The sequence below is a fragment of the Lepidochelys olivacea genome (assembly GCF_965140295.1).
Source record: "Lepidochelys olivacea isolate rLepOli2 genome assembly, chromosome: 10".
NCBI lineage: Eukaryota > Metazoa > Chordata > Testudines > Cheloniidae > Lepidochelys > Lepidochelys olivacea.
In genome coordinates, this window is record NC_140420.1 from 32,699,040 (window position 1) to 32,726,180 (window position 27,141).

Here is a 27,141-nt window from a genome sequence, read left to right on the forward strand (position 1 = left end):
GTGTATGTGTGTCTGTGCACGTGTGAGTGTAAATATGTGTAAGTGTGTCTGTGCATCGGTGAGTGTGTGTGTCAGTGTTTGCATGAGAGAGTCTGAGCACATGTGATTGTGTCCGTGCAGGGGTGTGTGTGTGTCAATGGAGTGTCTGTATGTGACTGTGCACTTGTGTGTCAATAGAGTGAGTGTGTGTGTGTGAGAGAGAGATGGTGTGTATATGAGTCAGTGCATGTGTGTGTGTCAACAGGGTGTGTGTGTCTGTGCACATGTGAATGTGTGTCTCTATGTGTGTGTCAGTGTTTGTATGTCAGTATGTTAGTATATGTGTGCTAATACTTCTCTGGGTGTGTCAGTGTCTCTGTGTATCTCTGGGTGCCAGTATCTGTAGGTGTCAGTGTCTAGGTGTCAGTCACTGTCTCTGGGTGTCAATGTTTCTGGGTGTGTCACTGTGTCTGGGTATCAGTGTCTGGGTGCATCTCTGGGTGTCAGTCAGTGTCTGGGTGTGTTACTGTCTCTGGGTGTCAGTCAGTATCTGGGTGTGTCAGTGTCTCTGGGTGTGTTTGAGTGTCTGTGAGCGTCTGGGTTTGTACCAGTGTCTCTGGGTGTCAGTCAGCGTCTAGGTGTGTTTGAGTGTCTGGGTGTGTATCAGCGTCTGGGTGTCAGTCAGCGTCTCTGGGCGCGTCAGTTCGCTAGGCGGCGGTGTAGCGGGCCGGTAGGCGGAAGATGGCGGCGGTGGGGTTGACCTTTGTCTGGCGGCTGCTTCGCTCAGGTGCGGCCCGGCCCCGGTCCCGCGCGTGGGGAGCCAACTGGGGCCGTTCCCGGCGTGCGCTGGTCCCGGTTCCGGCCCTTCGCGCCCGGCCGGGCCCCGCCGCTGACTCGTGCGTGTCTTGCAGGGCCGCGTCCGGGGCTGTGCGGAGCCGGAGGCCGGGAGCCGGGGGCTGCCCCGCGCAGAGCGATCGGCCACGGCCGGGTGGCGGTGGAGCTGGACAGCAGCGCCGGTGAGGGGCGGCCTCTGTGTGTGGGTGTGTGTACAGTGCGCTGGTGGGGGTGTACATGTACCGCCTGCCGGTGTGTGTGTGTACAGCGTGCTGGGTGCGTGTACATGTACAGCATGCTTTGCGTATGTACATGTACCGCCTGCCGGTGTGTGTGTGTACAGCGTGCTGGGTGCGTGTACATGTACAGCATGCTTTGCGTATGTACATGTACCGCCTGCCGGTGCGTGTACAGTGCACTAGGCTGTGTGCGTGTACGTACATGTATAGTGTGCTGTCTGTATGTGTATGTATAGTGTGCTGTACGTGTGTGTATGTGTACAGCCTGTCGGGGTGTGTGTACAGTGCACTGGGGGGGTGTATGGCAAGCCGGGGGGGGCGTGTGTGTATGTGTACAGCCTGTCGGGGTGTGTGTACAGTGCACTGGGGCAGGGTGTATGGCAAGCCGGGGGGGGTGTATGTGTATGTGTACGGCCTGTCGGGGTGTGTGTACAGTGCACTGGGGGGGTGTATGGCAAGCCGAGGGGGGCGTGTGTGTATGTGTACAGCCTGTCGGGGTGTGTGTACAGTGCACGGGGGGGGGGGTATGGCAAGCCAGGGGTGTGTGTGTGTGTATGTGTACGGCAGGCCGGGGTGGGTTCTTTTACAGGTACGGTGCTCTAGGCTCTGTGTGTGTGTGTGTACAGTGCACTCGGCTCTCTCTAACAGTGCTGTGCATGATGCCTGCGGTACAAAGTGCTGACACTTGGTAATGGATCCGGAAAGCTGCTGTGATTGTTTTAACATTCATGTGACTTGTCTCTTGCAGTGACTTAGGCCTATGAGCTTCTGCACGTACACGCATTTGGATGAAGGAATAGGCCTTCAGCCCTACAGCAGCTTGCCATGCTGATCTTCACAAGCACACCTCAAATAATCTATATCTAAAGTACATATTGCCTGTCAGTTCCCTATGTGAGCACTGCCAGTCGCATTTGGATGCCTGTCAGTGGAACACGACCACGACCAAGAGAACAATATTTACAAGAAAAATGTAGCCTCTCCACTGCAGCTCCTGTCCAGTCTGTGTTAGCCCTCTTGAATACAATGGGACACACTGCTTGCTCCTTTTGATGGTAGCTGCTAGAGCTTGGAACACCCTATTTCTCGTTAGTGTAATTCATGTAGAGCTGCATTTCAAGGGGTTCTTCCACAAGATGGGCAGTCAGGAGAACTGGGTTCTGCCACACTGTGATTGTGGCTTTATATCTTTCTGTGCCTCCGCTTCCCATCTGCAGGCAGGAAACAATGTTTCACAGGGTGTTGGGAAGCTAAAATTATATTAGTGGAGTGCACGGATCTTTGCAGGGGGGGAGCTAGAGAGATGCCAGATACCCTAACAGGCATGATGCGGGTAGAGAAAATCCAGCAATTTAGTTATGTAAAGTGGCATGGCCAGTTACCCGTAGACTTTAAGGTCAGAAGGGATCATTGTGATCATCTAGTCTGACCTCCTGCACATTGCAGGTCACAGAACCTCACCCAGCCTCTCCTGAATATATCCCTAACTTCCGGCTAAGTTACTGCAGTCCTTAAATCATCATTTAAAGACTTTAAGTTACAGGGAATTCACCACTAGTTTAAACCTGTTAGTGACCTGTCCCCCGTTGTGCAGAGGAAGGCAAAAAAACCCCAGGGTCTCTGCCAATCTGACCTGGAGGAAAATTCCTACGCTAGCATCCAGGCCTGATCTAGTCTGGTCTTGGGAACGTTCAGAGATCTGGAGTGTGGTAATTAGTGCCCTGGCAGACATTGCTATGGTCATCTCCAGTGGGTTCTAATTCCTCTTATTTTCTGTGGTGCAGGGGTAGCTGTGATGAAGATGGAGAACCTTCCTGTGAACAGCCTGAGCTTGGACTTTCTAACAGAGTTTCTAATAAGCTTGGAGAAACTGGAGAATGACCGAGGCTGCAGAGGGGTCATCCTGACGTCAGTATGTTTACAGTGAAATGAAGATTCTCTTTACAGGGCCGGTTTCAGCTGGCCAGTAGTGCCAGGTGTTGTTATGTGCAGGGTGTGAGTGCCAGACCCTGGTTTGTTCCTTTGCTTCATGCGTAGCCATATTGCTCTCTAGCAACCAGTTCAGGCGATATCAAAGCATGGCATTGGTAGGCTCTGAAGGCTGTCGCATTGAGCCACCTCTGCCTGAGGGAGGTCATTGCTACAGGGGCCTTCAAGGATGGAAGAAAATAAAGTGGGCTACAAAATAGGCTGATTTGGGAGGGAAGTTCTCTGTTCTCTTTTTTAAATTCACCTGGCATTTTCTGGCATCAAATTTGAAATTAACCACAAGCTTTGCTAAGTAAAAATAATAATTGCAAAGAAATGAATTTCCCCTTTATTTGTATATATCGTTGTTATTTTTCTTGCTGGTAAGATCCCTTGAGTTATCTGTTAATATAACTCTAAGGAAATTTGCAAAATATTAAAGAGATTTGTTTGCACAGTTTTGTACACACGTGATCAGGTCAGGTTCTACCAGACCATGTTGCTAACAAGTTGAAAGGTCAGTCACTATATATTATCCATTTGATGTTTTTCTTACATTATTTTAGGGTGCCCCCAAAATCTTCTCAGCTGGCCTGGATATTATGGAGATGTATGGGAAGAGCGCAGAGCACTATGCAGAGTTCTGGAAAGCCGTTCAGGAGATGTGGCTCAGGCTGTACCAATCCAACATGGTGACAATAGCCGCTATCAATGCAAGTCAGCTTTATACCTGACTTCATAGGAGGCTCTCAATTGTCAGTCACTTGCCTTGCTATGTTGGTACTGTGGGGGCAGGGACAGGAAAGGAAGAAGGCTTTATGTACGAACACTAGAATGTATACAGGGACTGTGTGTGCAAAATATACATGTGTATGTTTCACATGCACCTCCCCACAGAAGTATGCAGGGTCCCTACTGTTGGAGGTTGGTTCTGTCCCTGATTCTCAGATATAGGCATGAATGAGAGAGATTTACACTGTCAGTTGCTCCAAGATGGTTTTGTGTATTGCAGTGGGTGGACAGCTTCCATAATGCACTGCCAGCCATACGTTGCACCTGGGAGGTGCTGAGCACCTCCCGCTCCCTCTGGTTGAAGTAGGACTTGCTCAGCACGACACAGGAAGCCCGAGCTCCACAGTGCCTCGCATGATTTCAGCTTGCTAGCCGCCTTAGCAGCCTCTTAAAGTGACAGGTCACAACAGAATCTCCTGCAGGGTGCTGGCTCTGATCGAATTCTTTGTTTCTGCTGCACAGACATAGCAAAGAGTGCGCCCAGCCCCAAGAAGCCGTGTCTCAGAGCGGCTTTATCCCAGATGCTGTGTGTGCGGGAGGGCTTGATGGCTAGCTGGGGAGGGCATGGTGGGAAAGGTGGCTACTCGTGGTGTTGTCATGATTTTCTCCCCCATCCTGAGACCCTCCTTTCTTGGAGTCCATGAGTCCAAGGACTGTAGGGATGGGAAAGGCTGGAGCACCATTCTTGCTACTTTTTGCTTTATTGTCCCCAATGCAGCCCACACTTGCAAGTGGCAATCTGGTTTGGAATTCATGCTGCTTGGACTAGTATTAGGGGGAGCCTCTCTGTGGCTACCGCTGCCCAGTCACTGGGGGACATGGTCAGAGGTGGTGTCACACCCGAAGAAGCCATGTTGCCAGGTGAGGGAGAAGCTAGCAGAGCAGTGCTGAGGGGCAAGCCCGACAAGATGACAGCTCCTTAGATCCTGGGTTCTCCCTCCTTTCCAGCTTCCCTCCATCCCCCTCAGCTCCCCCAAAGCCCTCCCACTGGAGGAGACGGTTGCTCAGAAACTCCACCAGATGAGCTCAGATTTGTTTCCTGGCCCCTCTGGCTCCTTGCTAGAGTTTCTCTGCAGGAGGGGAGAAGCTATTCCTATCTTACAAAGGGATGTAGGTTTCAGAGTAACAGCCGTGTTAGTCTGTATTCGCAAAAAGAAAAGGAGTGCTTGTGGCACCTTAGAGACTAACCAATTTATTTGAGCATACGCTTTCGTGAGCTACAGCTCACTTCATCGGATGCATACTGTGGAAAGTGTAGAAGATCTTTTTATATACACACAAAGCATGAAAAAATACCTACTCCCACCCCACTCTCCTGCTGGTAATAGCTTATCTAAAGTGATCACTCTCCTTATAATGTGTATGATAATCGAGTTGGGCCATTTCCAGCACAAATCCAGGGTTTAACAAGAACGTCAGGGGGGTGGGGGGGGTGTTAGGAAAAAACAAGGGGAAATAGGTTCCCTTGCATAATGACTTAGCCACTCCCAGTCTCTATTCAAGCCTAAGTTAATTTTATCCAATTTGCAAATGAATTCCAATTCAACAGTTTCTTGCTGGAGTCTGGATTTGAAGTTTTTTTGTTGTAATATAGCAACTTTCATGTCTGTAATCACGTGACCAGAGAGCTTGAAGTGTTCTCCGACTGGTTTATGAATGTTATAATTCTTGACATCTGATTTGTGTCCATTTGGTCTTTTATGTAGAGACTGTCCAGTTTGACCAATGTACATGGCAGAGGGGCATTGCTGGCACATGATGGCATATATCACATTGGTGGATGTGCAGGTGAACGAGCCTCTGATAGTGTGGCTAATGTTATTAGGCCCTGCGATGGTGTCCCCTGAATAGATACGTGGGCACAGTTGGCAACGGGTTTTGTTGCAAGGATAGGTTCCTGGGTTAGTGGTTCTGTTGTGTGGTATGTGGTTGCTGGTGAGTATTTGCTTCAGGTTGGGGGGCTGTCTGTAGGCAAGGACTGGACTGTCTCCCAAGATTTCTGAGAGTGTTGGGTCATCCTTCAGGATAGGTTGTAGATCCTTAATAATGCGTTGGAGGGGTTTTAGTTGGGGGCTGAAGGTGACGGCTAGTGCCGTTCTGTTATTTTCTTTGTTAGGCCTGTCCTGTAGTAGGTGACTTCTGGGAACTTTTCTGGCTCTATCAATCTGTTTCTTCACTTCCGCAGGTGGGTATTGTAGTTGTAAGAATGCTTGACAGAGATCTTGTAGGTGTTTGTCTCTGTCTGAGGGGTTGGAGCAAATGCGGTTGTATCGCATAGCTTGGCTGTAGACGATGGATTGTGTGGTGTGGTCAGGGTGAAAGCTGGAGGCATGTAGGTAGGAATAGTGGTCAGTAGGTTTCCGGTATAGGGTGGTGTTTATGTGACCATCGTTTATTAGCACTGTAGTGTCCAGGAAGTGGATCTCTTGTGTGGACTGGACCAGGCTGAGGTTGATGGTGGGATGGAAATTGTTGAAATCATGGTGGAATTCCTCAAGGGCTTCTTTTCCATGGGTCCAGATGATGAAGATGTCATCAATATAGCGCAAGTAGAATAGGGGCGTTAGAACAACGCTTCCTCAGCTCTCGTCCCCTAAGTCAGCCATAAAAATGTTGGCATACTGTGGGGCCATGCGGGTACCCATAGCCGTGCTGCTGATCTGAAGGTATACATTGTCCCCAAATGTAAAATAGTTATGGGTAAGGACAAAGTCACAAAGTTCAGCCACCAGGTTAGCCGTGATATTATCGGGGATTATCTTGACGGCTTGTAGTCCATCTTTGTGTGGAATGTTGGTGTAGAGGGCTTCTACATCCATAGTGGCCAAGATGGTGTTTTGAGGAAGATCACCGATGGATTGTAGTTTCCTCAGGAAGTCAGTGGTGTCTCGAAGATAGCTGGGAGTGCTGGTAGCATAGCGCCTGAGGAGGGAATCTACATAGCCAGACAATCCTGCTGTCAGGGTGCCAATGCCTGAGATGATGGGACGCCCAGGATTTCCAGGTTTATGGATCTTGGGTAGTAGATAGAATATCCCAGGTCGGGGTTCCAGGGGTGTGTCTGTGCGGATTTGATCTTGTGCTTTTTCAGGGAATTTCTTGAGCAAATGCTGTAGTTGCTTTTGGTAACTCTCAGTGGGATCATAGGGTAATGGCTTGTAGAAAGTGGTGTTGGAGAGCTGCCGAGCATATTCCGACCTATTCATGATGACAACAGCACCTCCTTTGTCAGCCTTTTTGATTATGATGTCAGAGTTGTTTCTGAGGCTGTGGATGGCATTGTGTTCCGCACGGCTGAGGTTATGGGGCAAGTGATGCTGCTTTTCCACAATTTCAGCCCGTGCACATCGGCGGAAGCACTCTATGTAGAAGTCCAGTCTGTTGTTTCGACCTTCAGGAGGAGTCCACCTAGAATCCTTCTTTTTGTAGTATTGGTAGGGAGGTCTCTGTGGATTAGTATGTTGTTCAGAGGTGTGTTGGAAATATTCCTTGAGTCGGAGACGTCGAAAATAGGATTCTAGGTCACCACAGAACTGTATCGTGTTCGTGGGGGTGGAGGGGCAGAAGGAGAGGCCCCGAGATAGGAGAGCTGCTTCTGCTGGACTGAGAGTATAGTTGGATAGGTTAACAATATTGCTGGGTGGGTTGAGGGAATCATTGCTGTTGCCCCTTGTGGCATGTAGTAGTTTAGAAAGTTTAGTGTCCTTTTTCTTTTGTAGAGAAGCAAAGTGTGCATTGTAAATGGCTTGTCTAGTAGGTCACCTTCTTGAAGTGTGCTTGTGTCACATGCACAACTTCCTAGTTCCTACTTGATGAATTTAGTAAATGATTCTAGCTAACATTTGTGCTTTATTAGTTAACGTGTTACCTTGAGAGTTTGAGGGAATGAAATCCAAGGGCAGGCGTTGTGGAAGGAAGAGGTCATTGCGCTCTGCTGTTAGATCCACAGCAAGGGCAGTTCAGATGTCTTCTGGCATAAGTTAATATGCAGTAATTGGTTATTGTTTCTTGGGTTACACTGGCCCATCTGGTGATTTCTGTGTATTGATTGGTCACTCGCTTTTATTTTTCCACAAAATAACTGCTGGCATTGGCCATACCTCTGTGACTAGCAAGTGCTCTTGAGTTTCTCTCTGAGGCTGAACGTATGAGGAAAAGAGGCAGCTAGGACTTCTTAAAAGGGACACCATCGGGTCACGTACGGTCTCAAGTGTAGGTTTCCCAAAGCGCAAGGCCGATGGCAATGTTTCCTTGGAGTTTTTAAATATAAATTCCCCTAAGAGAAATATTTTTGGTTAAAAAAAAAAAAAAAACCTCAGCAAAACCCTACTCCACTGCCGAGTTTGCAACCCAAACAAGGCAGCCTCCTGCTAGAGCTGGAGAACCTGGCAATGACACTGATGAGGAATGGAGGTGAAATTGACTAGTTCATTTCCCAGGCTGGGAAAGTTCAAACAGTTAACAGCATAAATAGCTGGGGGGGATTAAAATAGAATTTTAAAATGTAAAACAATTAATAATGTAGGGCAGGAATTGTTTTAATGTCTTTTTTTACTCTGACCATGTCCCTTCGAAGATTTATAGGGACATGACTTTAAAGCTTTATCCCCAGTGCTGTTCTGAGCGCATCCTGCATGCGATAGATGATGCTGTTATGGTGAGAGGAGATGGAGTATTTTAGAACTAGAAGCATGTTGTGGAGATTTAGTTAGATCCAGTCTCTTCCTTTCTGTGCCAGGGGTCCAGCCCGGCAGGGGGCTGTCTGATGGCCATGAGTTGTGACTACAGAATCATGGCAGAGAACCCAAAGTACAGCATTGGACTGAACGAAACGCAGCTGGGTATTGTTGCACCTTTCTGGTAAGGTTACACTGTAATCAGACAAGTGTATTTATGTGGGGGGACGGGGGCAGTGCTGCTATGAAATGTGTATTCAGAGACACCAGAGTCTCTGACAGGACAAAGTTTATTTGTATGGGGGTACCGCATACAGTCCCAGCCCCATTGTGCTGGGTGCTGTACATACATGTAACAGAGAGACAGTCCCTGCCCTTTAGAGCTTACAATGAAAGTATAAGACGAGAGAATGGGTGGCTGCAGGCAGGGGGACCGCAAGGCAACACAGATGATACCAGTCAGTCTGCAAAGCAGCCAGCATGCTTGCCTGACCATTGCTGAGTGGTTTGAAGGTGTCCCAGCAGAGGTGAGTTCTAAAGAGGGATTGGAAGGAGGACAGGGTGGTTACTTAACATCAGCTCTTTGTTTTGCTGTCTCACTGCTTCTCTTTACACTTGCTGGTTGTTCTGTGCTTCCCCCGCCTGAGCGTTTCCTCTCCTCTCTCCTAGGTTTAAGGATACATTGGTGAACACTATTGGAAACCGAGCTACAGAGCGTTCCCTCGAGCTGGGGCTCCTGTACTCCCCGCCTGAGGCCCATAAAATAGGCCTTGTAGATCAGTTAGTACCAGAGGAGAAGATACAGACCACAGCTGCTGCTGTGATGTCACAGTGGTTAGCTATTCCAGGTAAGAGACTTGTGGCTGCGGGATGCTCCTGTCAAAGAGCAGTGAGCTCGTGGCCAGTGTGTGCTGGTCACCTGGTGTAGCACAGTGAGAGCGATGGAGGGGAATGAGACGCAATCGGAGAGCGAGGCTTAACAGTCCCTAGTTCCTCTGCATGTGGTAATGTCAGCAATATTTATCCTAGATTGATTAAAAAGGAGGCAGAATAGTATTGGACCAGATGCTCTAGCAAACCTCTGAGAAACCCTGGGCTGGCAAGGTCCCAGAGGGAAGGTGAACTGCAGAGAGACCCAGGCAATTGGACCATAACAGTTCAGTGAAGCCTCTGGAACCAACTAGAACAGGCCAGCTTGTAAGCACCTATGGGAGAATCCAGTGCCAAACAGCCTGGCATGGTTTGTTTCTAGTGAGCTCAAGGGGCCCCTTGGCTATCTTTGGAGAAGTTACCAAGTTCATGACCAGAGACAGCTCCCACTGAAATGAGTTGTAAAGCTGCTATTGGCTCCCAAGAGATCAGGAATAAAGGCAGTGCAATGAGCATATTCGGGTTGAGATGCCATGGATGGCAGGCCAGCCAGTTCCACCTGGCTAGCATGGGGTTCAGACACGCAGTTTCACACAGCTAATGCTGCTGTAAGGCCAGCATGGAGGGGGAAGAAATTCGAAGCTCGCTGTATGACTTGGCTCGTGTATGAATGGTGGCAATTTTCAGCTCAGCATGCAACGAGCCAGTGTGAGGGGCAAGTGCTGTCCTATCCCTGAAAGCCGTTGGGTGGGATTTAACACAGATCTGAGCATTTGAAACAGAAGGTGCCCAGCCGACGGGAGATGCGCTCTGCATGTGCGTGCTACTCGGGGAAAGGACTGAGAGACAAAAACCAAGTCTGGGCCTTCCCAGCTCCTCCCCCCCGACACATTACACCCAGCTCTTATGTATCGTTGGATCTCACATTCCATTCTCAATTCCTTTGCCTTCTAGAACCTTTGTAATCTGGGACTGACAGGCAGGTGCCCAGGATGCTCCCACACATCCTTGGCTTGGGAGCAGGTCCCCAAGCATCTCTTGGGCCCTGCACTCTCATGATGGGAGGATGTCGGGATGCCCATCAGTCCCTGGCCCCTTATTCCAGAGGGGAGCAAGTCACCAGTCCCTTCTTGTCTGGCTTCCTGGAGACTCCAGTGCAGATCTCACAATCCCCACACTAGGGCCCTGACCCAGTACTGGTCCTTGAAATTCATGTGTACTAGTGTATGTGCTACACAGGGGCCATGGTGGGTTATCACCCAGAGGAGCCTCCAGTATATGTGTGGGCAGCTGATCTGTTTCTTTCCCAGATTTGTTCTTGCACAGATACCTGGAAAATGAAATGCGTGTTGCACTAATGCACTCTCTTGTGTTGCACCAGTAAAACGAAAGGCAGACCATGCTAGAATGACAGTGCTTGCTCTGTATAATGCTGCTGGCAGAGCTAACTTGCATTTACTGACTTTAACTGAGCAATCAGACCCTCATGAGAACACTTATTTCATTACAGTCTCTTAATCAATGTGCATTATAGCAATTGGACACTGGTGCGGAAAAGGCAAATGTTTGGTTAGGAATATCCAACACAGCACAAGCAAGTAAATTCTGCTCTGGTGACTGCTCTGCTTTTCAGAGCCAGGTTCACTTCTGCACATCGCTTTTTACAAGAGCTCCATACAAATAGGAGTGGGTTCAGTGGAGAGGAAAGGCTGGAAGAATAATCGCTCTGAGGAAAGCTTTAAAAGCATGTGGGGTCTTAGAGGGAAGGTATGAAGCAGAGCAGGCGAGGGCTGGACAGCTTTGGAAACAGAGGTGGTGGGCTGCCATCCGGATCCTGCTGCAGGGTTTGGTTTATGCAACTGGTGGCAGACAAGCATTGTGTGCTCTCTATCTTTGGTTGATCTCTTCCCCACTTGAGAGCTTACTCTTCCCTTTGCCGTGTGCCTGAGCCAGAGATTCCCCACTGGAGGGCTCCTTGGCCGTGCTCCTGAGGATCTCTCCTGATGGGGATGTGGCTGGTCGTATCGTGAAGAACGTCTGTGCTCTGGGATAGGCTTCGGGAGAGTTTCTGTGACTGAAACGACTTATGTTCATAATAGCACCTGCCAGCCAAGGCTCTCACAGTGAGTGCAGCAGTGGCTAATGCAAGACCAAGGCTGTCCTGGAAGTGAGGTGTATGGAGAGTGTCCATAGTGTGGTGGGGATGAACTTCCTTAATACATAATTACATTCTCTGTGTTTGGAACTCAGGGCCGTGTCCTCACACAGCTGATGTAAACTGGTGCAGATTCCTTGAAGTCCATGGAGCAATGCTGAGTGTCACCAGCTGGGAAACTGGCTTTATTGTGCTGTTCTGGGAGCTGATTCAGAGGACATGCCCCAGGGGATGGGGCAATTAACGTTTGTTCATGGTGGTATCACTTGTGTCAAACAGTGTTGATAAAGGGTATTGATTTTTAAGGCCAGAAGGGACCACTGTAATCTTCTAGTCTGATCTCCTGTACAGCACGGGCCAGAGAAGTTCGCCTGGTTATCCCTGCACTGAGTCGATCACAGGTGTTTGACAGAAGCATCTTCCAGAAAGGAGTCCAGTCTGGCTTCAGGGACACCAAGAGATGGAGAATCCACCACTTTCCTTGGGAGGTTGCTGTGGTGGTTAATCACCCTCATTGTTAAAAAATTTGTGCCTTGTTTCCAATTTGCCTTTGTCTGGCTTCAGCTTCCAGCTCTTGGTTCTTGCTCTGTCATTCCCTGTTAGAATCAAGAGTGTGTTAGGACCCAGTATTCTTTTCCTCAGGAAGGTAATTACACCCCGTGGTCCTACTACTGACAGGTGGACCTCTGGCTGTAATGTACACTGACCCTGCTTGGCCAACATGCTCTCTCTCTCTACTCCACAGACCATGCCCGTCAGATCACCAAATCCATGATGAGGAAGCCAACTGTGGACCGTCTGCTCGCCCACCGCGAATCTGACATTCAGAACTTTGTCAGCTTCATCACAAAAGACTCCATTCAAAAGTCTCTCCAGATGTACATGGAGATGCTAAAGCAGAGGAGAGGCTGAGGAAGCGTCCTGTCCTGACATGGGGTCGCTGGCCTGGAAGACTGAAGAGCCATATGCCAACCTGTGAACACCCTGAAATAGCTTTAGATTTTTAAAATGAAATATTTTTCTGTGTAATCGATCCGATTTATCCTGGCTGTCACCTTAGCCTCCTGTTTCTAGCCCTTTCACACTAGTGACCTGTCTTATGGTGCCTTATACTGATGCCTTCTTCCTGAAGGGCTGCAGGAAATGTTTGATTGGATGATCCAAATAAATAAATGAGTGGTCAGCCCGTTGCTACTGTGAAATATCATCCACTGGCATGGCTGGGGTCTCCTGGCGCTCAGATATTTGCCTTCCAAAAAGCGTGAATGTTAAAAATGTGAATTGTCAATAAAATGTCTGGAAAGGAGGACAATTGAGAGAGGGACACTTTATTTTCCACATGGGCTGTGTCTGTCCATACTGGGCACTAACTAAACATTACAGCTCCTCCAGGCTGGGGAGTGTGACTGTAACAGCCAGGTGGTGTTAGGGGGCTTATTCCTTCACCCACTTACTTCCCTGGTCTTTCTCGCATGAACAGAGAGCAACAATACCCGAAGTCCAAAGGTGCAAACAATTCAATGTTTATTGGGGTGAACTTCCAGCAAGAATGATTCCAGTTTCCTTCCTTAGTGTCCCCCTTCCCAGCTCTGACACCACAGAGCCTTACACCTGTGTCCTTGTTCCCATTCCTGTCCTTAGCCAAACATGATTCCAATTTCCCCACCCCCATTCCCTGTTCCCATTTCCCTCTCCCCCACACCCACCCACCCCACTTCCTGATTGACTGCAGACTATATAGTAAAACTCGAGTTCTGCTTAGCTATACCTTAACCAATCATTTTCCTGAAATTTAACTAACCAGTCCTAACATATTGTAACATGATTATGTAACCAGTTATATCCCACCACCTTAATTAGTTTACACCCAGCAAAATTAATTATACAGCAGACAGGAACAATCACAGAACCAGACAGAGATTATACAGACAAACAATAGCAAAGTGGGAACTATAATGACAATACAGAAGTGAGGATTTCACATCCCAGCTATTGATAAGTGAGTTCTTGCCAGACAGGATGCTATCAAACTAAGTTTCCTTTTACATCTTCTAGGCACTTCCCTTTCTCTGGAGGCAATAGGCACTATCAGGGCAGGATTGTATTCCTAACAGCCCAATAGCACCTTATTTCAATGTGACTAGGTTGGAATGTGAGGATGTGACCATTCGCTTCCCAGCTTATGGCTGCCTCTGTTGGTTAGCCAAAGGCCTTAGCCTAAGAACAGGACCTGGGACTGTCACAGTAAGAGAAGGACCTTACACCGGCAGACAGTGATTTTGATTCTTTCTTTTATACCTCTAACTAGCCAAGTGATAAGAATACACCTAAATTCTTAGAGTACAGGCCTTGACAGACAGGCCTGAATATCTGTATCCTAACAGGTGGCTACAGGCAAAGGGGTCATTTCCCTTCACCTGAGGCCACAAGTTACAGTGTTTACACATACAGTAATTTTGGATAAGGAAACCCTGGGACCAAATGCATCCTTCCAGGCAAGTATTGTTTGGAAATCAAACTGCAGTTGGAATCCAGCTCAGGTTCATAGTAGCTGAAGGTCATTGTGCTCTGATAGATGGAGGGTGCTGCCAAGGGCTGAATGGGCCTGGTAGATAGAACCCCACTTACAACTGGGCTGCTGCAGAGCCAGGCTGTGATGGGTGGCAGATGGGCCTGCTAGCTGCTTGTACTGGCTGTCCTGTGACTTAGGACCTCAGGCATCAGGGCTGCCACGCCGGCATCTTTTGCTAACGTGGCATTGACTTAAACCCTGGCTGTACGAGGAGGGCTGGTTCGGCCAACGATGTTGTCCTGCAGGGATGGCCAATGCTGGTGCTGAGGGTCCTTTCGGGATGATAGTTACAGTTGGTGGGGCTGGGCAGCCACGCTCCACTGCTGCAGAGGGAGAGGATTCTGAGCAGGTGCTGGTGAAGGCAGCCTGGAGCTTCAGTGAGCCTTCAGCGTCACCTCCACTGGGAAATGGTCGCTGACAGCCAGGGCCTGCATGGGAACAGCAAGTGGGGACACAGTGTAACAGCTCCACCAGCTTAGATCCACCTGGCTACATGTGCAGCGGGTAACCTTCCCAGGGGCCTTTCCCTTGCCCAACCTCAAGACTGGCAATGTCCCCAGCTGGGTCTCAGAAAGGGTGAAGCTCTCCCTTAGCCTTACAGAGCTAGAACTATCCCCAAGCTGGAGTTTTCTAGGGGAAGGGCCTGACACCCTTGACTTTCAAGCTGTAGGTTTCTAGGGAGAGAAGAGCTCGTTTAGAGAAGTTTTAAATGCATGAGTTATTGTTTTCTTTATCCTTGGTGCGCTATGGACTCCTGGCCACTAAAGACACCTACCCACGAAGGGACGTAAAAAATAGTTCCCACCACCTTTGCGACAACCCTTGGATGCTGATGGAGTGCACACAGAGGAGGGTGGGAAGCTGTGGTTTATGGAGGTCATCAGTGACCTGTTTGCTTCATCACTTGTGAGTGCTACAGGCATCCAAAACTCCCAGTTATAAAGCCTTGAGAGCTCACCTTTTCCTGGCAGAGTTGCAGACATCCCTGTCATTTTTTCAAAATGTTTTATAAACGAGGATGCTTGGGTCTGGCCAGAGGCCCTGTCTGGTTCTTAAGGATGTCCCTAGTATGACTGTCCCGCACAGCCAGGGGTCTACCCCGGAATTTAACAAGCAGGAAGAGCTTCGCTGTCTAAAGGAATTAAATGTTTGCTCTCAGTTTCAGCCCACCACACCTCGGCTTCCTCCAGTTTGAAAGCGTGTTGGAAATCATAGACATCAGCAGACTTGGGCTTGATGCTTTTCTTCAGCTTGGGGCCGCACACCACAATCCTGGAACATGACAACACAAGACTCGGGGTTAAACCCCTGCACTTTCCAGGGGCTTTCATTTCAGATTCAAACACAGCAAGGAAAAATCCCAACTCCGAGGATCTGGGGTTAGTATCAGTGCTGGGCTAGTCTTCAGCCCTTCTTTTCCCCGACACCAAATGCCATCTGCCATTGTCTGTGCCAGGCCTCCGAGAGTGGGTCTCTGATGAAAAACAAGAGCTAAGACCTAGGCAAAGAAGCCCCCACCCAAGGCTTTCGCTGAAGCTCTTCTAGTTCAGCCACAAGAGGGAATGCAGGCACAGGCAGCCAGCAGAGTGCCCTGTGAGTCCTGAATCACAACTGCTCTGTGGATCCCCCAGACGGAGGATCGCCGTCAGCAGCTTCATTCACTCTCATGTCCTCTGTGCTGCGCTCATGTTGCCCACACAATCGGACTGCTGGCTTCAGCCAACCTTCCCCCAGCAGGCATGCACACACCCTCCCACACACAGCCATTCTCCTGACAGGCCAAAGTTACTCCACCTGTTCTGAGACTTGTTAATAGCCCACCAGGAAATACAGAGGGAACCCTTGGATATCTCCTGCATCTGTAGGTGGGTCTCTGCCTGTGCCAGGAGCCGGGGTCTCTCCCTGCAGGGCCGGAGGAATGTTCAGGCCCCAGGGCTGCGCCGTGCTTGCCAAGAGAGGCCTGCCCATTGTGACGCTCGGAAAGGCAGCGTCTCACCGGTCGTAGGCGCAGTCTGACTTCCCAACGGTGGTGTCTGCACTGTCAGGGATGAGCCACTTGAACACCTCGCTGGTGCGCAGGCGGATGGACCCCCAGTCCCCGTTCTTGACGTAGGAGCAGTCGGCGTTGAAGTCTCCAAGGAACATGATATTCTACAGAAGGAATGGCGTGAATGGGCTGTGTGTTCGGTACTGGCAGGCACTGGGATCGGGCATGAGAGAGACGCAGTCAGTGCCTGAGCACCCTTTGGACTGTGCGGTGAGGACTGAGTGAAAAGCAGAATTTGCATCCTGGGGAAAGGCTGAAATTTCACTGTTTGGTTTTGTCTTGAATTGGGACGAAAAGTCAAAATATCAAAGTTTTACCCAGAGTAGAAAGGTTTGATTTGGAAAGGTCTAAACCTTTTGTTTGGGGTCAGCTGTTAAAAGGCATGTGCCGAAGCTGCTGCATTGCCTCATGGGAGTTGTAGTCCAGGTGCCTTATACCCCCATTCACCCACTGAGCCACGTTCCCTGACCAGACTACATCTTGAGGGGAGACTGTGGTGTATCATGGGAGATGTAGTCCATCCAGAGATCCCATGGGGAGAATGGGTAATGAGGCCCTGCTGCAGAATTGGCAGATGCTTCACTGCCAGACCTCCTCAAAATGAAATGTTTTGATGCCATTCAACAACCCTGTGCTTCGGGTCGACATGACCCTACATCAGATAGTTCGTTTCCCTTTTCCTGCAGGAAAATCAACATTTTTCCATAAACATTTTCCCCAAAGAAAATGTTGATTTTGCAGAAACCGCATTTTCCATCAAAAAGGCATTTTGCCAGCCACCAACCTCCCAGAGACGTGCTACTGATGCAGGACCAGGCACTAAGCACAGAGCTCTTATACTCTGCCAGCAGAGGCTGTCCCTGCAGGAGCAGCCACCTGGAATCAGGGGAGCTCCAAGTCTGTCCATAAACTGCCCGGTCCGTGCCCCACAGAGCCAGGCCTGCAGGAGGTGGTGACGGCACGTGATCTGCGTCAGAGAAATGTGGGCATTTTCGTGGCATTTAGCCACCATCCCACAGAGCCGGAGACACAGACGGCTATTTACACTGGGGGTATGTCACGCTGCTGTCAGTGGAACTATGCCAGCATCACCCTGGAGTTGTCTGGGAGCACACTCCAGACCATGGAGCATCCCAGCCAGCTCCTCTGGGAATGAGATTTCAGCTGATTGCCTGCGCAGCTGGCTCCTTCCTAGCTAGCGTGGTGGCCCAGAGGCAGCAGCCGATGGACGCTGTGGGTTCCACAGGAACTGTATAGTTAATACCAACCCAGCTCTAAGCAAGGGGGAGAGGGACCTGGGTTCTCTACCCTGGACGATGCAGGAGCTCAGACTGGATGGTCAGAACAGGCCCTTCTGGCCATAACAGCTGTGAATCTAAAGCCCCGTCGTACATTCACACAGGGCTAGGTTTGCACCCAGATACTTCTGCTTACGTCAGTCCCCCACTTGTCGATGACATCTAAGTAGACATCGTAGAGGGCGTCGATCTCTGCCACAGCCTCACTGGGGGCCGTATGGAGGGGCACCAGCACGAACTCTTGCACCTCTGCCAGAGACACAAGTTACAGAGTGATCACACACATGCACACAGAGAGCCATCTCGCACAACACATGCAAAGCTCTCACAAACACACACAGTCATCACACACACAGCCATCTCATGCTCACACACACCCAACCATCACACACCCAGCCAGCCATCTCTCTCTCACCCACACCCACACCCCCCAGCCATCGCACACACACACACACAGAGCCATCTCGCACACACGCAGAGCTTTCACACGCAGACACCCAGCCATCTCATACTCATACACACCCAGCCATCATACACACACTGAGCCAACACACGTGTGCACACACTCAGAGCCATCATACACATGCGTGTGCACACACACACACAGAGCCACCATACACATGTGCGCGAACACACACAGTCCTGAACCATAAGGTTTGTCCGTCAGCTTCAGTAACACCTCCAGTAGTGCTGCCCTGGGGCGCCCTGACCTAGTGGGGACAAGAGTGCCCCCGCCCAGGGGACATGTTCAGCTCTCTCCCTTCGTCTATATCAGGGGTGGGAAAACTTTTCACCCAAGGGCCACATCTGGGTGGGGAAATTGCATGCAGGGCCATGAATGTAGAGCTGGGGCAGGGGGTTGGGGTGCGGGAGGGAGTGCAGGGTGTGGGAGGGGGTGTGGTATGCAGGGGCTCAGGGCAAGGGGTTGGGGTTCAGGAGGGGATGCAGAGTGCAGGAGGGGGCTCAGGGCAGGAGGTTGGGGGCTCAAGGCAGGAGGAGCTGTGGAGTGCAGGAGGGGGCTCAGGGCAGGGGGCTCAAGGCAGGGGGTTATGGGGCTCAGGGCAGGGGGTTGGAGTGCGGGGTGCAGGAGGGGTGCGGGCTCTGGCCCGGTGCTGCTTACCTTGAGCGGCTCTGGGGTGGCAGTGGCGTGCAGTGGGGCTAAAGCAGGCTGCCTGCCTGCCCTGGCCCTGTGCCGCTCCCGGAAGTGGCCAGCATGTCCAGCAGTGGCTCCTGGGGGTGGGCTGGGGCAGGCAGCTCCGCCACGCACTGCCCTCGCCTGCGGGTACCACCCCCGAAGCTCCCATTGACCACGGTTCCCCATTCCTGGGCAATGAGAGCTGCGGTGGGTGGTGCCTGCAGGCAAGGGCAGCGCACGGAGCCCTCTGCCCCCACCCCTGGGGCCACAGAGACGTGGGGCCAGCCGCTTCCAGGAGCAGTGCTGGGACAGGGCAGGCAGGGAGCCTGCTTAGCCCCGCTGTGCCATGGGGCTGGAAATCCCCACGGGCCGTAGTTTGCCCTCCCCTGGTCTACATCTATGAGTGTCCTGTCCCCTATTAGCCAACATAGCCAGAGCCCCATGCCCCACTGGGTGGGTGAGAATGGGGAATCCAGGGTGGAGATCCGAGCATCTCGTCACATCCCTCCTGTGCAGCTCTCGCTATGCACATACACTGGGTTGTAGCTGAATGTGACTGCAGGGTTCAGTCCTCTGCGTACTGTATGAGCCGGTACCCTCGGACCCCCACAGCCACACTTCTCAGACGTAGCAGAGTCTCCCTGCCCTCCAGCACCAGGGCCTAAGCCCAGAGCAGGAGGGCCGGGTCCCTCCCTGCTGGAAGCAGTGACAATGCACCCGTCCTGGGGCCATGAATATGTCACCCCCTCAGCACAGCGCACAAGCCAGCACGTGGATCCTACATCACTCCTGCCCAGACATTCACTCCACTCGAGGATGTGGCTCGCCAGCCTGCTCCAGCTCAGTGGGGCTCACAGCTGCTCTGAGTCTCTGGTTGGTGACTTGAGCTTCAGGATGCTGCAAACTGGGAGCAGGGCCCTGCATGGGGCTGGGCGGGGGTTGGGGTCACTCCTGCCAGTGGGCTCTGCTTACTCGAGTTGGGGGATGAGAACTTTACAATGAAGGGCTCCCGACTGAAGATGTTGCTTGGGTCTGGATACTGGTACGTGGCCACTACAGACACCGTCTGCTCCCTGGGGGGAAACAGCAGGGAGGGGAGAGAGTCAGTAAGAGGACAGGAAGGGGGCTCCAGCTGTTCATGCCAGAGGGTTTGGCTTGGTAGGAGCTCCCCACCCCTCAGTCCTGACCCACAGCCCCCTACTGTCCCAGCCCTGCGCTCCCCACCCACAGCTCTGCCAGCACCCCTCAATCCTGACCCACAGCCCCCTACCTTCCTAGCCCTGGGCTCCCCACCCACAGCTCTGCCGGTGCCCCTCAATCCCAGCCTGTAGCGTCCCCGTCCCCAGCTATTACAATGCAGCTTTGTCAGTACATCTCCAGCCTAACGGGTCACCAGAAGGCAGAGGTCTCATGCCCAGTGGATCACCTGCTGCTACAGCTCCTCAGTGCTGAGAGCTTCCTTGTCAACACAGGAGAAATTGGTCCTGAGGCAATGGGCCAGATCCTCAGCTGGTGTCGGTTGATATAGCTCCATGGCCCTTGACAGCGCTGCCCCCGTCAATACCAACTGTGGCTCTGGCCCATTGTTCATTCGTTCATTTGTTCAGCTGTTGGAACGCAGTGGGGTGGCCTGGGGGCAGCAGGGTCCCTTTGGTCCATGTCGGAGCTCCGTGCCAAGCCAGCCCCAGGGTGCTGAGAGCATCAGGCAGCAATGGTTCACTATAAGGTTTGTTCATGATGCTGTTGTCTGTTGTTTGACTCAGGGGTTTTAACACATCTGGACTGCTCGGATACAGCCCGATACCAATGTCCTCTAGAGCCATGATTCTCAACCTGTGGTCTGCGGACCTCTGGGGGTCCAGGGACTATGTCTAAGGGGTCCACAAAAGATTTAGCCTGAGACCCAGGTGAATGCCCAAGCTCCTGCAGATGCCCAAGGAGCGACAGAGCTACTGAGAGCCGCATAGGCTGAGGAGCCCAAATATCTTGGAGATGCCAGGACCATTGCACCTAGACAGCGTAGGAAGGAGCTCAGGGGGCATTAGTCAATGTGTTGGATGGTGTCAGTGTGTTTCAGATGGCAGTGTTCCTGCTGACTAAGTGGCAAACATACTTGGCACTGAGCGGGGACCCGATGGAGCAGGGAGGGACCAGGTCCCCCTACATGGTTGCCACCCACCCTGGTGGTGGCCCATTCCCCTGACTGGCCATTAGGCCCCACAGGCCTGAAGGAGAGGGCAGTTATACTGACTCTGGCCATTGGGCCATGCAGCCCTGAGGGAGGGCACTCATATTGATTTTTACCCCTAGGTTACGCTGTCCCAAGACAAGGGGTGATCGTACAAACTCAGCTGCGGGGAAATAACAACCCTCACCCTGCCCCAAGAGGGGATACGGGGTGCTTGTCCCATGACACCCGCCAAGCAAATATCATCCAGGCAGGAAATGCCGCATGTGGGACATGCTGTCCAACAGACGTGTTTAGAAGCATGTAAATACACAGCTACTGTGATGCAAAGGGCCTTAGCTCTGACCCCCAGATCCCAGCCCTCACTCCCCCGAGACCAAGAGATTGCCTTGTGCCCAAACACTGTGGCCCTCATTCTTGTTTAAACTAAGACCCCTCTACACCACGCTGCCAGCTTAAAAGGGGCCTGAGAGGAGGTGTGAAGGGGCCACTCTGTGTGGGGTCAGGAGCACCACAGATGCCGTGGGTCAGGTTCCCCAGGAGTTGCTGCTGATGTACACAGGGGGAGGCAAGCCAGGCCTGTCTCCAGGCTGGCAGCTGCTGATCCAGCCTCTTCCATGAGCCCTGTTACCTGTAAATGAAGAGGTACATCTCCTTGTAGTTCTCCCGACCCAGAGGCTCGCTGATCTCATAGCTGTACTGATGCTTCGACGCACTGCGGGGGGACACAAAGGAGAACAGCAGTGATGACCTCACAGGCTGGCCTCAGCTCTGAGCCTCCCACTCCAACAGTGTAAGTGGGGTGCCTCCAATGTACCCAGCGGGAGTGCCAAGGGAGCCAGGTCCTGTGCGTGGACCTGCCAGAAAAACATCTCCCGTCCCCCCCGAGCCATTCCCCGCTTTACTCTCCCTCTGCTCCCCTTTGCCCTGCTCTTTATATGGGGCAGAGGCGGGTCCTGGCACTAGTCACTTACTTGGCACTCAGATCTTCTCCCTACAGACGCCAGCTAATTAGCCAGCCCACAATGCTCCTTCGCCCTGTGCTCGCACCTTTCACCTGCTGATCTCCAGCCTGCACTCTCTGTGCGCCCACTGACCACGGGAGCTGAAGGAGACTCTCTCGCTGTCGAGCCAAGGACACATGGTTACGTGCCATCTGCTGCTGTGCAGCGCATGAGTCCCTTCCTGACACTGACACAGCCCTATGCACAGATACGTGGCCCCGTCCAGCTGAGGATCTCGTGCTGACAAGGCTGGATTCGGCCTCCCAGACCCTGGAGCCTGGAGCCGGCCCCTTTGCCTGGTGACTGCTCTGTGGCCTCATTTATCACTGTGACATTGTCTAATTTAAAATATGACCATGCAAATCATTGTTGCTACCACTGTTATATAATTGCAACAAATCTTATACAAAGTGTGCTGTATGGCCAGAAAGGGTAAGGATCCTTCAGGATAAATGATACAGAGTCAACCATTAGAGACGTGTGAATGGTAATTAGGGCCACTCCATACTAGATAAGCTAGAACTTTGAAATGCAAACCTGTATTGTTAGAGAATTGGAGGTGATGGTAATTGTATGTGTGTACTTATATCTTGTAAATGTTAGCCATGTAAACAGACAGTTCCTGTCTGTCACTATAGCTATTGATTCAGAGATCCAAAGGGAATATTAACATTTAATTGAACTGTAAACATAGGAGTACTTGTGGCACCTTAGAGACTCTTTTTGCTGATACAGACTAACACGGCTACCACTCTGAAACCTGTAAACATAGGTTATCACTGTGTTCATCTCGCTTTGAAATTTATAGCAAATCACCTGAGAATGATGGAAAACGGGCAATTGCCTTATGTTAATCTGTGTAGATAATTACCAGCGATGCTTAGGAAATGGATCCACTTCAAAGTCCCCATGAGTGTCTATTGTTCACCTAAGACTCTGAGCTATCACAAGAAGGCCTGAAACTGTATAAAGATGCCTTGGGTCCCAATCCTTTTTATCTCTGACGTGCTTGATGCTTCATGCAGGGGAAGCTTAAGTCATAAGGCTGAGATCCCAGTCCTAAGCTGGAACACCCTGAATATAAACATTGAACTATAACCTATGAACTAATTCTGAAAGAACTCTTTACAACTACAAATACTCTCTCTTTTCTTTTTTTAAATAAATTTTAGTTTATAGTAAGAATTGGCTGTAGTGTGTATTTGGTAAGATCTGAAATATTCATTAACCTGGGAGGTAATGTGTCCGATCCTTTGGGATTGGTAGATCTTTCTTATATGATGAATAAGATTTTCAGTAATCTTCATCATATCTTACTTGGGTTTCTGGGTGGAGGCCTGAGACCGGGTTGCTTTAAAGGAACTGTGTTATTGACTCCTGGGTAACCAGTGAGATATTATAGAAGCAGTTTTGTGCTGGTTTGGTAAATCTAAGTATTGGAATATCCCCCAGCTTTGGGGATTGTCTGTCCCATTCTTTGCAGTTCACCCTAACTGAATGACTTCCGTTGGATTCGGTCACAATCACTAATGGGGACTGAGACATGTCCCTGCCACCTACTCCGGAGGTTACCTGTTGAGCTGGTCTAGGAGGTTGGTCACGGCGCTGAGATCGGCATCCCGCACCTCCTGCACCAGGGCAATGTCGTACCGCGACAGGATCTGCGGGCGGCATGGGGGCAGTTGTCAGCGCACAGCCGGGAGCAAACGGCAGGGAGGGCTGGAGGGGCAGCTCTGTTCCCTGCCCTGACGTGCACTGGCTGTGGGCTGGGTGCAGAGCGCTGGGCCCTGCGGTCAGTGGACACCGGCATGGTGCGATACACAGCCCCAGAGAGGGACGAAGATGGCTCCAGTGCCACTCGAATTGTACATGTGCAATGGGCCAGCCTCACGGACAGCGCTGGAACCCCACTGAGGGACAGATGGAGCCCCCCGACTCTGCAATCTGGGGAATCAAGGTAGTAGCTGGTGCCTGTGCCCTGCCAGGCTCTCCAGAGCACGGAGTGGGGAAGAGACTTGCCTGAGGTCACAGAACAGTGAAGAGCCTCTTGACGCACAGCCACAGCGTCCCCTCGGAGCTAAGAGACAAGGAGGGGGCACCGTGCAGCAAAAGTCAGGTCCTGCTCCAGCGGCCTGTGGCCTGGGTCACAGCGGATCCTGTCTCTACCTGGGCCGGCTCCACACACCAGAACCCAGCCTCCGTGTAGGAGCACAGAGCACTGCAGTCAGGAGTCCAGGCCCAGATTTGGCCTGGGTTGGGCCCATCTCTCTGGCTTCCCCCGGAGGTGAGCGCAGGCATGGCGGTGCCTCTCTTCTGGCTCGAAAGCTGCACCCTTTCCAGAGAGGAGGCAGCTGAGCCTGCCTGTCATGCTATAGGACTGCAAACAGCCCTGGGCAGGGTGCAATTGCAGTGCACCCAGCCAGCCCACAGCCCGGGCACCTCCTGGCTCAGTGCTATTTGGATTCCCCGGTGTTCAGAGCCGGGGACGCCTGGTTGGTGGGTCTCTTTTCTCCTAGCCGTGAGGGGGGCAGGGAGGCAGAGGGGCCGTGTCTGCAGGCCATGGGCTGGGTTTGGCACCAGAAGAATGGCCGGGCCAGCCAACCCTGCAGCCGCTGAGTGGCTTGGGCTCTGAACAAGGGCACTTGGAAAGGCCCATCCCGCTGCCAGGCTGGGGTGGCCCTGGCAACCTCCAGCCATTTCCTAGGGTGACTAGCTGAGTGGCATCTGTCCCGGTGTGAGGGAGGAATGGGGGAGGGGCGCACCGGGCTCAGGGAGGTGCCAATGTCCCTGGCTGCTGAGCCCCGGCATCCCCGGCCTCTTTTCTTCCCTGCCACTCCGGGGTGAAAGGGAGCCGGTAGGGGCCGGTACGGCGTACCGGTAAGAACCGCACTGGCCCGTACCCAGCCCACATCAAAGCGCTGCCACAGCAGCGGTTTAACATCCCTGCCCCTTTTGCCTCCCACGTCGGGGGCCCGGCTGGTCGGGTCCGGACCGGCCGGGCCGCCGATGGGGAAGGGGCAGCAACGTTAAAGCGCTGCCGCGGCAAAGGACCCTGCGGCGCTTTAACGTTCCCGCCCTGTTTGCTCCCCCGGCCGCCGCACTAGGCCCAACTGTCCTTGGCCCCCCCCCCCCCCGCCTGGAGGCACTCGCAGCAGCTCTTCGTACTAGGCCCAAGTGTCCTTGGCCCCCCCGCCTGGAGGCACACACTGCAGTTATGCTGAGGATCTGCAACAATATGTTGCAGAGTCAGACTGCCTGAAACTAAACAAGGCCAAACAGGGCAGATATGGAAGAAAAATGCTGAATAAAGCAGCTTTATGTATAGTTTAACAAATGATACAAAAAACAAGGGAACTAGCTGGTAACTGGATTGGCTGGCTATATGGATACTTAGGGCAGCTTGCTATTGGATAAGTATGCTGAAGAAAGGATGTATAAAAGCCTGTGTAACTTCCTGCTCTGGGTGCAGGATCTGAGATTCTATTCTCCCTGTACCTTTTTGCAGCTGCAAATAAACTTTTCTGCTTCTCCACCCCGTTGTGATTATTGGGTGAAGCACACCGGGTAGCAAACCAACCTCTGCTGTTGTTTTGCCTCTCGGCACTGGGTGCCGGCAACAGCCCCTTTAACGGGCTGGAACCAAGCAAGGCCCTGGGATACCAGCTCCCTGCCTGTCTCCAGCGGGAGATCCCGGATCCCAGCAGCCGCTCTGCCTCATCTGCCCTGAACGACCCCCCAGCAGGGCAAGTGTCACCAGTGGAGCCTGCCCGGAGTAAATGGGAGGTCCCCACTGCCCTGCCCTGGCAGCGAGTTCCCCCCGTTACCTAGCATCATTCACACCTGGTGTGAATGATGACACATGGGGCAGGGGCAGGGACTGCAGGGGCTGCCCATCCCAGCCACTAGCCTGACTAATGTGTCCTCCTCTGCCAGTGGGGAGCTGGTGAGGGCCACCAACCCCCCGCACCCCCCGCGGAGACCATGCCCTGGGTGAGTGGGGCGTATGGTGACCAGGCAGCAAGTGTGAAAAATGGGGCCGGGGGTGGGGGTAATAGGCACCTACATAAGAAAGCTGCAAATATCAGGACTGTTCCTATAAAATTGGGACATTTGGTCATCCTAGGGCGGGGGGAGCTGAGTCCCAAGGCAGCAGGGTGTGGGGAGTGAGTGTGATCAGCCTGAATCCACACCCATTCCCCAGCAGAGAGTGACCCCCTGAATGAACCCCCAATCCTCTGGACAGTGGGTACCGATCCCCTTTCTGCCCCTGGGACGTGCCTGCTGTCATCCCCGAGATGGGGCCCTTTTAAAACTTTGCGAACACAAACCATCCCTGGTTGCTGCTGAGTTCCTGAGCTGGCCCCAGAGCCAGCACCACCAAGCCGCAACCCCAGGCAGCCTGGAGCACTCACTTTCACAATGATGCCCGCGGTTGTCTCGTCGGACAGCTTGCTGTCTCCAAAGTTCTTGATGTTGAAAGCACAGATTCTCAGCGCGGCGGCTGTGCACAGCAGGTAGGCCAGGGACAGCAAGGCCAGTGCCAGCCTCGTGGCCCCCATCCTGCAGGCAAGAAGGGACACAGCGTCTGTAGGGATCAGTGGAGAGGTTAGTGTATTGGCAAGGAGCAGGATGCCGCCTGTGGGTGCTGGCTGGGCTGGAATGATGGGGCGGGGGGTGGCTTGTGATGTGCACAGCCTCCTGGCAGAGGAGGCATGTACCAATCCTCACTAAACTAAACTGCACCTGTCACAACCCTCCAGGAAATCGGTCAATGTCATGATCCCTAATTTGCACATAAGGAAATTAAGGCAAAGAAAGGGGAAGGGACTTGCCCAACGTTACCCAGTGAACCAGCAACAGAGCTGGGAAAAGAACCCAGGAATCCTGGCTCCCAGTCACCTGTTTTAGCCCCTAGAAACAGTCTCTAAAGCTACCACAGGTATGGGGCAGCCTTTCTGTAGGTTCCCTTCATTAACCCTGCGTGCCTGTATATCTGAAAATAGTGCAGAGCAAGTGATTGCATTAAACAGCCCTGAAGCTGCAGCATTAATGTGAACTTGGACACAGAAGGATGAGAGAAGCTGGGACAGGGAACAAGCTGCTAGTCAGCTCTGTTGGTGCTCATGTTGGCTACAGATCCACTAATCCTCAAAGCTGGGAACCCTCCCACTTCTTCCCCACTCACGCGCATGTCCCCTTTACTTCCCCAAAAGGGGAATGGACAGTTGCAATTTCTTCAACATTGTAGCAGGCATGGCTGGTTCAGGAATTGGAGGGTCCCATGCCGCTAAGATGACAGATTTGTATGCTGTCTGCATGTCACAGATTGTTGGAGTGTCTGCTATCGGGGTTGCTAAGTCATTCGACCCTGCATTTGTAGGGTT

The 27,141-nt window shown here is 51.9% G+C and overlaps 2 protein-coding genes across 2 annotated transcripts; one reads left to right on the plus strand and one right to left on the minus strand.

Annotated features, from left to right (window-relative positions):
• The first annotated feature begins 611 nt into the window (after window positions 1-611).
• Window positions 612-12,819, plus strand: ECI1 (enoyl-CoA delta isomerase 1). Its single transcript, XM_084641831.1, has 7 exons — window positions 612-766; window positions 891-995; window positions 2,837-2,964; window positions 3,587-3,733; window positions 8,551-8,672; window positions 9,158-9,336; window positions 12,259-12,819. Exons 1-7 carry the CDS (start codon window positions 721-723, stop codon window positions 12,423-12,425), a joined length of 894 nt encoding a protein of 297 aa, XP_084497957.1. The 5' UTR covers window positions 612-720; the 3' UTR covers window positions 12,426-12,819.
• Window positions 12,820-13,383: 564 nt separating this feature from the next.
• Window positions 13,384-26,323, minus strand: DNASE1L2 (deoxyribonuclease 1 like 2). Its single transcript, XM_084641889.1, has 8 exons — window positions 26,170-26,323; window positions 23,330-23,418; window positions 21,385-21,468; window positions 19,538-19,638; window positions 17,567-17,679; window positions 16,082-16,236; window positions 15,261-15,357; window positions 13,384-14,513 (listed from the first exon to the last, which is right to left on the minus strand). Exons 1-8 carry the CDS (start codon window positions 26,314-26,316, stop codon window positions 14,460-14,462), a joined length of 840 nt encoding a protein of 279 aa, XP_084498015.1. The 5' UTR covers window positions 26,317-26,323; the 3' UTR covers window positions 13,384-14,459.
• Between the last annotated feature and the right edge of the window lie 818 nt (window positions 26,324-27,141).